This window comes from Ovis canadensis, chromosome 5 (genome assembly GCF_042477335.2).
Source record: "Ovis canadensis isolate MfBH-ARS-UI-01 breed Bighorn chromosome 5, ARS-UI_OviCan_v2, whole genome shotgun sequence".
NCBI classification, from domain to species: domain Eukaryota; kingdom Metazoa; phylum Chordata; class Mammalia; order Artiodactyla; family Bovidae; genus Ovis; species Ovis canadensis.
This window is the reverse complement of record NC_091249.1, coordinates 86178474-86191616: the sequence shown is the minus strand read 5'-3', so window position 1 is coordinate 86191616 and position 13143 is coordinate 86178474. Positions and strand designations below refer to the sequence as shown.

The following is a 13143-nucleotide window of genomic DNA, read 5'->3' as shown; positions in this document are numbered from 1 at the left end:
ATCTAAAGCTTTTAATGTACTGTTATATAAAATAATACATTCAACAATTCTAGAGCTTGCAAAATATTTTTGCCCCTCTAAAAACATCTTCAGAATGAAAATCAAATGATTACTGGATGCATGTGTTATCTCGATATAGAGAGGGTGGAAAATGAATCTTTTAAAATTGTTCTATCTAAATTTATTATTAATTATTTTTTTTTTTAGTTTTATTGAGTGTATATATCTGTTAGAATGATTCTTCATTGAGTCTACTGGTAAAAGCTCAGATGACAGTAAAGCAGCCTATTTAAAGCATTTGTCTCCATTGGATTAAATGTGCTCTTACTGTGAGACACTGCACCTTTGCCTATGCAATTTCCATAAATTTTAAAATAGCATTTAACAACAAAATAATGCCCTAGGTATTTCTTAAAAGAGAAAGAATGGGGATCTTGAGCTTTGGAAATAAACTGTTAAAGCTATACATAGGTTTAAAATACAAAACAGAAATGTGAGAAACACATCATCATCTGTGCAATAAAGACATAGATTTTTTAAAATGTTTCTTCATTAAACATTATATTCTTTTAAACACCTTCACATAAAAATATTTTGACATATACAGTATCTTTTTTTTTCTAGAATATTTGGAAATATATATCTACAAATGACCTGGAGTTAAGCTGGATTTTTCTTCTACTTTTCCTCCTATCTTTGGATCTACTTCCCCCTCCTTCTCTCTCTTCCCTTCTGTCTCCTTCTGTCTTGATTTTGCTCTCTGGCTCCCTCTCTCAGAATCCTGTCTCAGCTGTATGCTGTGTTCTGCTCTGGACGGCCAGACAGGGGTCTGTTGTTCTTATATGAATTATGGAAATAAGGAAACCTTCGAATTCTCTAAGACAGAGGCAATAAAGCAGATGGGAATTACCACGTTGAGAACAGAAAGCAATTCCCAGTGCAAAGGACTGAGCAACAGAATATGAATGACAGGACCTATTGATGGGGGGTGGGGGCTTTTAGCTGAGGCTCTCTGTTTAAGTATGTTGCCCAATAGACCAAGTTAAAGATTCCGAATAACAGCGGGAAGGCTATTCTTGACAGTCGGTCAATTTTGCTGACACTGTTAAAGGTTTTCTTCGGTTCTGGTGGTTTTGTTTCCGGCTTGACTTCTTTTGGTTCTATGGTTGCACTTTTAGCAATGGTGGCTAAGCCGGGGTCACCCCTGGCCAGATTAGGGGTGTAGCTGGTTGCTGTTGGAGCATAAGTGTTGTTCTTCTTAATAAGAGGGTCCTTCACTTTCTTTGGCTGTAAAGGAAAGAGTTAGAGTATTTTGTTTAGTAAATTGTGGGGAGCAAGTTTTTAAGTTCTTGAGCAAGTGACCTTTACTTTAGAACTCAAACGTGCTTTATTTAACATCTAAAAAATGGAATTTATGACAGCATTTTGGGAATAAATGTAAAACACAGACACAAAGGTCTAATTGTAAAATTGACAAGTGACCTGGTGGGACATTTGGTCCAAAATGTCCATAAGACAGTTGGTCTGTAAGACATTTGGTTTACGTCAGTGGTCCTTGCAATTTGGTCCTATCCAAAATGTCTATGAGCATACTGGATCCATGACAAATGGTTTTGGACAGGACCAAATATCAAAGTCCTTTGTTGTTGTTGTTCAATTGCTAAATTGTGTCCAACTCTTTGCGACCCCATGAACTGCAGCATGCCAGGCTTCCCTGTTGTTCACTATCTCCTAGAGTTTGCTCAAACTCATGTCCATTGAGTCAGTGATGCCATCCAACCATCTCATCCTCTGTCACCCCTTTCTCCTCCTGCCTCCAATCTTTTCCAACATCAGGGTCTTTTTCCAATGAGTCATCTCTTCACATCAGGTGATCAAAGGGTTGGAGCTTCAGCATCAGTCCTCCCAATGAATATTCAGGGTTGGTTTCCACGGACCAAATGTCTTATGGACATTTTGGACAGCACCTAATGCTACTAAACCATGATGACTATAGATAACAATACTGTATCATATACTTTAATATTGCTGAGACTAAATCTTAAATGTTTTCACCACGAAAAGGACTTTGTGACCAGTTAGAGATGGTAGCTAATACTATGGTGGTAACCAATTCATGATATATAATATATCTAATTAATTACATTGTACACCTTAAACTTACACAATGCTATGTGTCAATTATCTTTCAAAAAGGCTAGGGAAAAATGCAGACAAATATTTTCCAGGCTTTCCAATTAAAAAATGGGGTCTATATCCCCACTTATTACATCTAGACGTGTGACTCTGACAGAGTGATGCTGTGCCAGCTTTAGACCCTATCATCAGGAAGCTTGGCAACCTCACTCTTTACTCTCTGGAAGCATGCCACAGAAACATGAAGCCTGGATTAGACATTGAGGGACCAAAGACTATGTTCAGTGAGAGATCCAGCCAGCATGAGGCCCCATACATGGGAGAATGGCCATTGTAGATATTCTTCCCCTGATGCCGGAACTACGTCCGTGAGCCCATGTTCGACTAAAAGGAATAACCTCAGGTTTTTGCCAGCCACAAATGCTTGGTTATTGTTTTAGGTCACTAAATTTTGGGGCAGTTTGTTTTGCAATGAGAAAAAATTGATGAGCCGATTAATTTTTGCTCCTTCTCTTCAGGCTTCCAGTGCACAAATGACAAAGCGGGCTCAGTCAGGATATCCTGGATTTGATTTTGCTCAGTGTTACCTGCTCACTAATGTTATCTGTGTGGTAACTGATAACTGCAGCTTTTCTTAGTTTCTGACATATAGACACTTCTCAAAAATAAAGTAGGTCATTGTTCAGAGCTATGTGGTCTGATATAGTTGCATATTCTTTAAGAAGTTAGTATTTAATTTAGCAGTTAACCGTATGAGGGTGGATCTTAAGAAGGCCACTGTATATTCACTTGAAAATGTGATGCCCTATTGGGATTTTCTTTTTATTTTCAAGTTATACCATGTCAGAGATCAAAACTTTAACTCTCCTGAAAGCACTTATCTAGTTACAGAAAAAGAAATGTATCCTCTCTGAATGTCAAAGTAAGATCTGGATTACATTGTGTTCACATTCCCTGTTTTAAGCAAATCAAACTGGCAAAGCCCTGTGGAAGATTTTTACAGAGACAAAAATACATTATAGAAAATATTTTCTTTCTTAATAAGATGCCAGATATGGGCATAAATGTATTATTTATGTATATGTAGATGTATATCTATATATGTACACTGAATAATGTGACCTGTAGACTGATAGAGATTGAAATATTTTATTTGAGACAGCACTTAAAGACTAGTACACAGTCAGAAAGAAATCCAAACTCAATTATGAGATCACCAATACCTCAACCCAAATTATATGCTTTCCAGATCAAGTTCAGTTCATCTAACAATTCGTTAACAACTGCAACTCACAAGCTACAATCAGAAAGACACTGGCTTCTTGTAGCATGCAAAGAAAGGATTAGGATAGAAAAGCAACTTTTCCCAGTGTTTGCATTTCATTTTTCAGTTGCATATCACTAATGTTTGTGTATCATTAATTCTGAAGAACTTTCATAGAGTGTACCAGTAATTCTAAGATGTGGATTTTAAAAATGTCCACAGCTATGATTTGGGGTGATGTCTCACAGTTTGTAGTGTCTTATGATCACACATCTTCAGGTTCAGGGCTTTCCTTTGGGGTTGCCCTTCTGTTCAAGGACAAATGGAGGCCATCAGTGGCTAAAGGTATTGAACAAAAACTCTGTCTCCACTCCCTCACCTCTCTCTCCATCTGGTAAGTGCAGTTTCTTTTGTCTTGTTTCCTCTCTACTGATCCTGAGACAAGATTCTTGGTTTGGAAATTCAGATATGTTTTTTATACTAAGTGAGGATGTGTCAAGGCAAGGTGAATTTTGAGGACCTGGATCTGGTCCATTTTGGTTGGTATAGCATACCCCATACAGAACTTCCTTTGCTTTGAATTGTGTAGGAGATCACTGGAGTATTCAATAGATCCACCTGTGGCTGAATGGTAAATCTCAAAGAGTTTTTACTTGGCAGCATATTTTCTTTCTTATGTACACATAAATTAGTGGTACATCTTAGAATCAGTAACACTATAGATTCTGTTAAATGCAGTAGATGTTTCTACAAAGGATCCTCTTATCTAGTATATTCATGGGGCTGTGGGAAAAACATCATTAAATGGATTTCTTTACTGTAGACCCTCTCAGACTCTCTAATATACTGTGACTGTGACAGTATTCAGAATTTTTCAAGTATATTTGACAACATACCTGTATTTTTAGACCGATTCGGGACACTAGTACTCTTCATTTGCTATAGAGAAATTCCTCCTAGATTGCTTCTAGATGTCTTAGAACCTCTGGAACTCTGACTTTGCCTTTCTTTCCACCACCCCAAGACTTTCTTGCCTTTTGACGTATTTTTCAAACCCCAGAATTAGAAATATCCTCCCCACCTGTGGTTTAAAAGTCACTCCAAAATATGTTCTAACTGAGAAGAACAGCGATAGTCTTGGCTTGATAATTTTTTACAGTGAAGAAATTTTGTGAATTCTGTGTTGTGATTCTTAAAGCAAACCTCTCTTTTGGAAAAAGAAAATATGTTTCCTGACTTTTACTTTAGTGAAAATTAGAGATAATGCATTTTGTAAGCTCAATTCAGTTGAGTCATTAAAGTAATAACATTTAGGACCAAAGTTACTAGGTTCAGAAAACACCCAAAAAACTATGATTTTCAAGTCACAAAAATTATAATGGCATAATTGCTCCCAATATCAAGTTTGTTAAAACTGTTCTCACATTAATGGGAACCATAGGAAACCATACTTGAATAGAAATGTTTACCTTTTTTGTTTCTTCTTTATTTCCTTCCCTTGACTCTGCACACCTATCCACAGAAACAACCTCCTTCCTTAGCAGTGAGGAAATTCTCACAGCACTTAATCATTTATGACATAAGAAAAAAAAAAAATCTCCTTTTCCCTCTCTCTGCATCCTTCAGCCATTCCCCCAAGCTCACACATTATATCTTACAGGTTTAAAAAGACATAATGGTGCAATATCACAGGAGATATTAAAGCATTTACCTTTTCTGGAACCACACTTTTCCCATCCCATGCATAACCTCTCTTGGTGAAATAGTTTACTGTGGCAAACTCGATCAGAGCTGAGAATACAAAGGCATAGCACACTGCAATAAACCAATCCATAGCAGTTGCATAAGCCACCTTAGGGAGGGAATTTCTGGCACTGATACTCAAAGTTGTCATGGTGAGCACAGTTGTGACTCCTGCAAAGAAAGAAAGTGAATTTTTAGGTTCATACTACAAACTTTCATCACTGAAGTCACCCTACTTGTGTAAAATGAAACACAGACAGAGTATGTTTTCAAGTTCATCCCGTTTGGTTTGGGATGGATGAGTTTTAATTTAATCCCAATGTAGTTTGTGGTTCATGGTATGGCAGTATGAAGGGCAGTTCTTGGAGGGATAAACTGCTCTGCTATTGAGAAGCTGTTAATAAGATAGTGAGCTCCCTTAAATAGGCATCTTGAACACAGTGCCTTGGCTAGGAAAGGAAATAATAGTCCTTCACTGTCCCCAACTCTAGGAAAAAGAAAGCAGAGATTGTCAATGTCCAGGATCCATAAATAATCACTGAATCCTCAGCTCTGTTTAATATTCTACAGATAGTGAAGGACAGGGAAGCCTGGCAGGCTGTAGTCCATGGGGTCACAAAGGGTCAGACACTATTGAGTGACTGAACAATCCTTGAATATATAAACCATAAAACCAATAACTTTTTGATAATTGATCATTGACAGATAACTAAATTATCATAGGATAATGTTTTGTTATGTTATAAACTCTTTGTATTTTATACTATTTTTCCTGATTCTTGTAATAGCTACTCTTTTGAAAAAATAACTGAAATAAGTCTCAGGTGACTTGCTTGAGGTCACATAGCTCAGAAATGGCAAAACCAGCTTTGAATACATTCATCTGATTCAAATGTCCAAAGTCTTACTCTTTCTGCTAATGCTGGTATATATCCTCCCTAATCTATGAATCTATCCCAACTGATTAAAATCACCTCTTTTCAAAGCAGTTTTCAAGTCAGTTGCTTTAAGTTTGCTTGCCTGCTGTCGCTTCAGTCCTGTCTGACTCTTTGTGACCCTGTGAATTGCAGCCCACCAGACTCCTCTATTAGATTTTTCAGGCAAGCATGCTGGAGTGGGTTGCCATGCCCTCTTCCTGGGGATCTTCCCAACTCAGGGATCGAACCCATGTCTCCTGCATCTCCTGCACTGCAGGCAGATTCTTTTACCACTGAGCCCAATTATAGGAGTTTGTATTGAAGGATGACATTCAATAATATCCATTTAACAAGTTAATATTTTCAACCTACTATATGTGATGCAATCTATGAGTTAGAATACTGTAAGTCTCCTTTTAAGCCATTTGAAAATGTATGAAAAAAAAAAATCACAGGAACCCGATAACTTAGACTGCATGGTGTGGAAAAAATCTTAACCTCTACCAGTAGCTAGTCCCTCACTATTTATTAACTGTATAGCCTTGAGCAAGTGAGTTAACTCCTGAGGACCTCAGTTTCCATAACTGTAAATGTGGTGACTTACACTTCATTCCCTTGGTTGGTGTATATCATTGTTGAAATTCTAAGGAAGGAAAACACATTCTTTTTTACACATTCATAAGGTTAGAGGAATAAATGTAATAACATGTGAAAGCATTTTAAAGATAAGTCAATTATTGCCACAGAAGATATTGTCATGCCATCTGTCTAAAACTCATACCTATGATTCCTCTTTTGATTAATTTTAGAGAATCAGTAGGGTCATGCAGCTGGTAGGCAGCTAATTTTTCTAAGGCAGTTTAAACCACCCAATATTCCCAGTTTTCCATGAATTTCAAGGTAATTTATCTTTCCAGCTCTATTAGGAAGTGATAGGATTAAGAACACTGAGATTTTCAGTAAGTCATATTTTTGATACACGGTCAGAGTTGTAGGGAATAGACTTACTATGAGCTTTGGAGGTGTTGCAGGACATTTTGGGGCATTATCCATATTACATAATTCCTTCAACAACTGGTTGAAGGAATATTAGCTGGGAAAAAGCCTCCAAATTTGCATATTAACTTGAGCAAAGAGCAAAGTAATTAAATGTCAGTATTTGGGGAACAGAGCAACCCAGTTTCAAGCTCCAGCTCTGTAATTGCTGAGTGACCTTGGGAAGACTGTCTCACAAATCTGAACTTCTGGAGTGTTTTTGTAATTATTCCCTTGTAATTTAATTTGAATAAGTCTAACTCAGAGGACTATTGTGAGTATTTAATAAAATAATGTAATAAAGTATTGAGCCTGATACTTACTAAGGGCAAAGTTAATAACTTATTATTGACAGCTTCACTCCTTTTGGATAAATCCCTGCTAAAATGAATTCCTTTTTTTTTTTTTTTTACTTTTGGTTTATGTGGACAGTCAACTGCTAAAAGTAATTTGGGAATAGAAGTTCTTAAACAAAATGTATCCATAAATTAAAAACAGTTAAGAATAGCATAAAGAGAGGCATGGTGTGTGTGTGTGTGTGTGTGTGTGTGTATTTTGTCATCTTACAATTCGAGCTATAGAGAAAGGGAAAAAAATTAAAATGTGTTGAGCATCTATTAAGTTCCAAGTATTGAGGCTGGCAATATATAAATTTTATTTTGTTTTTCTCACCTAATCTTTTAAATGGCACTGTTTTATTTTAATTATACTCTCATTTTATAAGTAACCAACACTTAAAAGACAAGATTGAACCAAAATCGTGGGTGTATCTGGAATCAAAATCACATGACCACACTGTCTTCAAATAAGAAAGAGCAGGGAAGGTCAAGAAGATGATGTTTTAAGACATAAAATGGCTTCAGCTTTGTTGCATTCTGGATGCCATTTAATAAACTGAGCAAGGTATAACTTTTGCTTTCTTTTTCCTTTTGATATTTTTTCTTCAAGTACCTGTGACCCTCTCAGTCATCCCCCACAACTCAGAGGAATGTGCTGAATATAAACTAAAAAGAATAAAGACATGTGTATTAAATAAATTTTAAAAGGCTAAAGGTCTTGGAAAACTGCATTTGTGATTTTATTGAGCTTAAAATGTTAGAAATATATAACTTGATACACAGAAATACTTGCCACGGTTGTATTTACAGATATGTAGTTATGTTCACCAAAAGGGCATGAGTTGGCTAGGCGAGCAGACTGTTGAAACTATTAAGAGCAAGATTTTTGACTTATAAAACATTCCAAAGTGCTTTATAGGATTTCCAAAGAGGAAGAATAGGATTTGTTGGGGACAGAGGGGGTGGAAAGTGAGCCTTTAAAAAAACCATTTTTACTATAGTGCTGGGCTCATTCTATAAAAATAAACATAAAACATAAAGAAAATATCTCATTGGTTCTAATTAAAACATTCAAATGAATAAAGGGCTCAAACTACTTATATATATATATGTATATAAGTAGTTATATATATACATATATATGTAGTTATATATATATACATATATCTATATAAGTCGTTATATATATATATATACATATATCTATATATAAGTGAGCATCTGACAAGAGTTCAATCTTCAGTTCTAATAAGTGGCTTAAACACTAGCTAATATTTACAAATTGTGGTAAGGGAAAAAAAGAGTTTTAAATTAACTAATCTTCCACCTGGTGGCTGGAATCATTTTGGGTCTTGATTTAGCTGGGCTCTTAGGCTGATGTCACAGCAAAGATTTGGTGGTTTCCAACCCAGAAGCAACTTGTCCAGATTCTTTTCTGGGCCCTGGTAGCAGAGTCTTGCTTTTTTTCCTGGGATAAAGCCATGATGCCATAGGGCTCTTTGCACAAGAAAAATCCTCAGTTTAGACTGTAAGCATCTGAAGCCTTTTGTTTTGTAGTAAAGGGTTATAAACATAGCATGCGCCTATTATATATTTGAATGAACCTTGGAATGAACCTTGATATTTCTGGAATGAACCTTGATATTGCAACTTTCACCAATGGAATATGTGGTTGTTTTTTCCAAATGAATTATACTGGCTACAACAAGCCCATTCTTAGCCTTGTCATGGAACAGGCAGTACGTGGGGAGTGGTACCTCATCATCATTATTTGCACAGGCTTTAGAGCTAAGAGGCTGGATCTTATTCCAGAGTCCTTCACCTCATAGTTTCCGACCTCAGGCAAGTTATTGGGTTGGCCAAAAAGGTCATTCGGGCTTTATGACCATTTTGGCCAACCCAGTACTTAATATCTTGTTCCTTAGCTTTCTTGCCTAAAACACAGGGGTAATATTACAGAGAACTTTCCTAGTGTTAAATAAGAGAATAGAGAGTTATATCATAGAACAGAGCATGATATAAAAACACTCAATAAGTATTCTGCAAGATTTTATTGCTATTCAAATTTTAAACTCCCAAATTCATGAGAGGAGTGGGTAATGTTATGGTGACAGCTACATTAGAACAGAGTAGGCCCTCATAGTAGATTTCAAAAAAAGTCAACGACTAAATGAGTAAATGAATCATCAAGTTTTTGTTAATTAAATCTTGTGTTTATTATTCTTAAAAGTATACTTAAAACAGTGTCCTATAATACAGGCAGGAGCTCTTTATATGAAACACACACTTCTAAAACAATGAATTAGGCAAGAGTTTTCCTATTAGTAAAAAGTTATTACCCTTTAAATAATTTTCCATTAGATTGACAACTCAAAATATCTAATGCATTTAGAATATTTTCATAGAAAAAAAAATTTGTAACTCTTCAGAAGTGCACACATTAGTAAAAATGAGATATTCCTGTACTGGTATAATGGTCATCACTAAGTTATTTCTATATAAAGAATCCCTGCTTTCATATATTAAGGAAGTAGTTCTGCTGATATTTTTCTTAGATTCTCAAAAGATATATGGACACTTGATTATGTATTCTAAATGTATGGTTTAGGTATAAGTGTTCCTATGTGTACATTTTAATCTATTACGAAGCACATTATGCCTGCTTCATTACATTTCCCTTTTAAAACAGCAAGTCAAGTGTTCATTAATCCCATCAATTAACATGAACTAAAACAGCTTGCTATTTTAAAAAAGAATTTTTTACAATCATGTCATAATTAAAATGGTAATACCTTGAACCTTTCTCTTGTATTAACTGCAGACTTAGTGTATAATTATTTTTTTCATTCTATCTGCAATGTCATAGGTATGATACAAATTGCCCTTGCAAGTGGCCCTTGCGTGTATGTCTCGACTGGCACTTACCAAAGACCGTCCTCGCTGGCACAGACTCTCTATTGAGCCAGAATGAGACTTGGGAGAGAATAACTGTCATTATGCATGGCAGGTATGTTTGAATAACAAAATATCCAATCTTTCTCTTCAGGTGGAAATGAGTGGTCATAACAACATACTCTCCTAGAGGGTAAAAAAGACAATAAGGTGAGCAATTTGACCTTGAAAAGAAATCTCTCAGTTTTTCTGTCAGTAGCAAGAACCTGGAGGTTAGACATAGCCTTTTTCCACATAACATCTGGTTCCTGGAGAGAAAAGCTGTTATCCAGGAAAGAAAAAAGACATTTGCCAAACACACCGGGCTTCCCTGGTGGTCCAATGGTTAAGACTTAGCCTTCTACTGCAGGACTTGTGGGTTCAATCCCTGGTCAGAGAGCTAAGATTCTACATGCCTGGAGGTCAAAAAACCAAAATGTAAAACAGAAGCAATATTGTAATGAATTCAGTAAGAATTTTAACAATGGTCCACATAAAAAAAAATTATAATAAATCTTAATTAAAAAAAAAACAAACTCTAGTTTAAAAATAAAACACACCAAAAAGGCACTGAGGATGAGACTGAGGTGCCTGAGGTCTCGTTGATATTATGTCATAATCCTGGTGACTGATACACTGAAGAGACAAATCTGAGCATATATTTACAGATTGGCACTCGTAACCCTGAAGGCAATGAATTAGATCCTGATGACACACACCAATGCATCAGAAGACACCAGATCTCCAGTATGTCCACTGCAGGAGAGTCAGGTTGTCTAATGAAGGAGCTTTGGTGTTCAAGTCGGAGGACCTGAATTCCAGCTCCAGCCCTTTCTTTCCTTAGCTGTCTGACCGTGAATTCAGCTTAGTCTGACCTCTGAAATGAGGACTGTGAGACAGAATTCTCAAAATTTGTTTTAAGGAATATCTTCACCAGAATCGCCTGGCAAGGTTTTGAAACATGCAATTCTTTAGATCCCACCTAAATACACAAATCATCCTTTATGGGGGGGGGGGGGGCAGGAAAATCCAGATTTGTCACTAGCTTTTGAACTTGTCCCGACTCCCAGACCAGTCTGGGAAACAACTGGGCCAGCTAGGCATCTCCATCATCTTTATATATGACAAAGCCTGATTTGATTAAGAGGCCCAAAGAAATGAATACACAACTCAAACTGTAGGAGGTGCTTTTTTCTAAGTTGATGCTATAGTTTCTTAATTACAAATCTTTGAAGTTTTTAGTTTTATTCACTCTGAATATATACTCAGTAGGAGAGAACTAGGTATATTCTTACTAAGAAAACATTTCTTTGGTATTCACATCTTTCTATCTCCCTCCTTCACGTCAACTCAAAGCTTTTCTCTCTTCATCCTATGATTTATGTCTCAGCTCATGACCATTCAGCTTCAGCTCCTATAATTCGGTTAAAACTGCCCATGATCTCTTAGTATCCATAACTGAACGTCTCAATCTGAAAGGACATCTCAGTCTTCAAGTCCACTATCACCTTCTCTGTAGCATTAAAAATTGAGCAATGCTGAAGGTGCCTGCCATCTTGATAGTACTCTCTAGAGCCACATTCTCTTTCTCTCTCATTTTCCGTTTCTTTTGCTAACTCACTGGTTATTTCAGCCACGGAGTAGTAAGTCCCTCCTGTCTCTCTGGCACTGGTCTTCATCTTTCTGCAAAGCAAATGCAGACGCTCCTGGTAGTTCTGTCTTCAGCTGTCATGCCCATCTTTTTCTTAACTCTAATAAGAACTTTTCTTTCTCACCCCTGCTCCTAATGTCATTTTGATCCAGATGGCTGTGGGATCTACATCTCTAAGTGACATTGCTTTCAAAATCACTGCATTTCAAAATATCTACTAGATAACTCATAGATAGTGATTTTTCATTGCTATCACAAACTAAATATGTTCAAAAGTGATATTGTTTAAACCTTTTCATAAAAAATAATGACTAGCATATAGCAGGGCTTCTTTTCCACTGAGCATCCGTTTCTAAATTCATGGCACACTCATCTGTCTATCCACTCAGTCTAAAAATCTGGAATTAATCCTTGTGTGTTAAGTAAGGCTTCCAAAAGAGAGAGAAATAAATCAATTGATCATCACAATTTTAATTTCACCTGTGCAGTATCTCTCAGTCTATCTCTTATCTCAAGGTCAACACTTATCTCTTTAGAGATTTACAATGTAAATCTACAGTAATCTGTGAACTGTCTTGTTGGTTTCCAGTCATGTCCTAACTCCAATTCTCCCTAAGTTTTGGGGTCAGAATGATCATTTTAAAGTATACATACATATCTTAAAATATCATAATGGATTCCCATTATCTACATCAGTGTTTCTCAACCTCAGCTCTTTTCAGAACATTTCAGTAGAGATAACTATATATTGTGGGCACTGTCTTGTGTAAAGTAGGACATTTAGTCACATACCTTGCCTCTTAGCCCCTAGATGCCATTAGAATTCTCTCTCCCATCAATGTGACAATCAATGTCTCCAGTGTTACAAACAAGCAACTCTCTAACCAGGATTCAAGACGCTCCACATCCTAACTCTGATAGCATTTCAGTATTCCATCTTGTGTCTCACCACACATTTTTATCTCTCCGTATTTTGACCTAAAAAAATCTCATTTTGACCTCTTCTATAGCTGAATATTTTGTTTATCTATGGGTGGGGATTCAGTCCATAGTAGAATAGGAAGAAAGTTACTGTAGAAGAGAGTTTGTTAGCTTTGGAAGCAAGTGAATTTGGGTTCAAAACCCAGA

The 13143-nt window shown here is 36.4% G+C and overlaps 1 protein-coding gene across 1 annotated transcript in view; it reads right to left on the bottom strand.

Annotated features, from left to right (window-relative positions):
• Positions 1-733: 733 nt before the first annotated feature.
• Positions 734-13143, bottom strand: part of GABRA1 (gamma-aminobutyric acid type A receptor subunit alpha1) — a 57687-nt gene continuing 45277 nt past the window's right edge. Inside the window, exons 8-10 of the mRNA XM_069592545.1 lie at positions 10359-10511; positions 5112-5314; positions 734-1287 (exon numbers count right to left, since the gene is read on the bottom strand). Of these exons, the coding sequence (XP_069448646.1) occupies positions 976-1287; positions 5112-5314; positions 10359-10511 (668 nt within the window). The 3' untranslated portion in view covers positions 734-975. The remainder of the gene's footprint in view (positions 1288-5111; positions 5315-10358; positions 10512-13143) is intronic.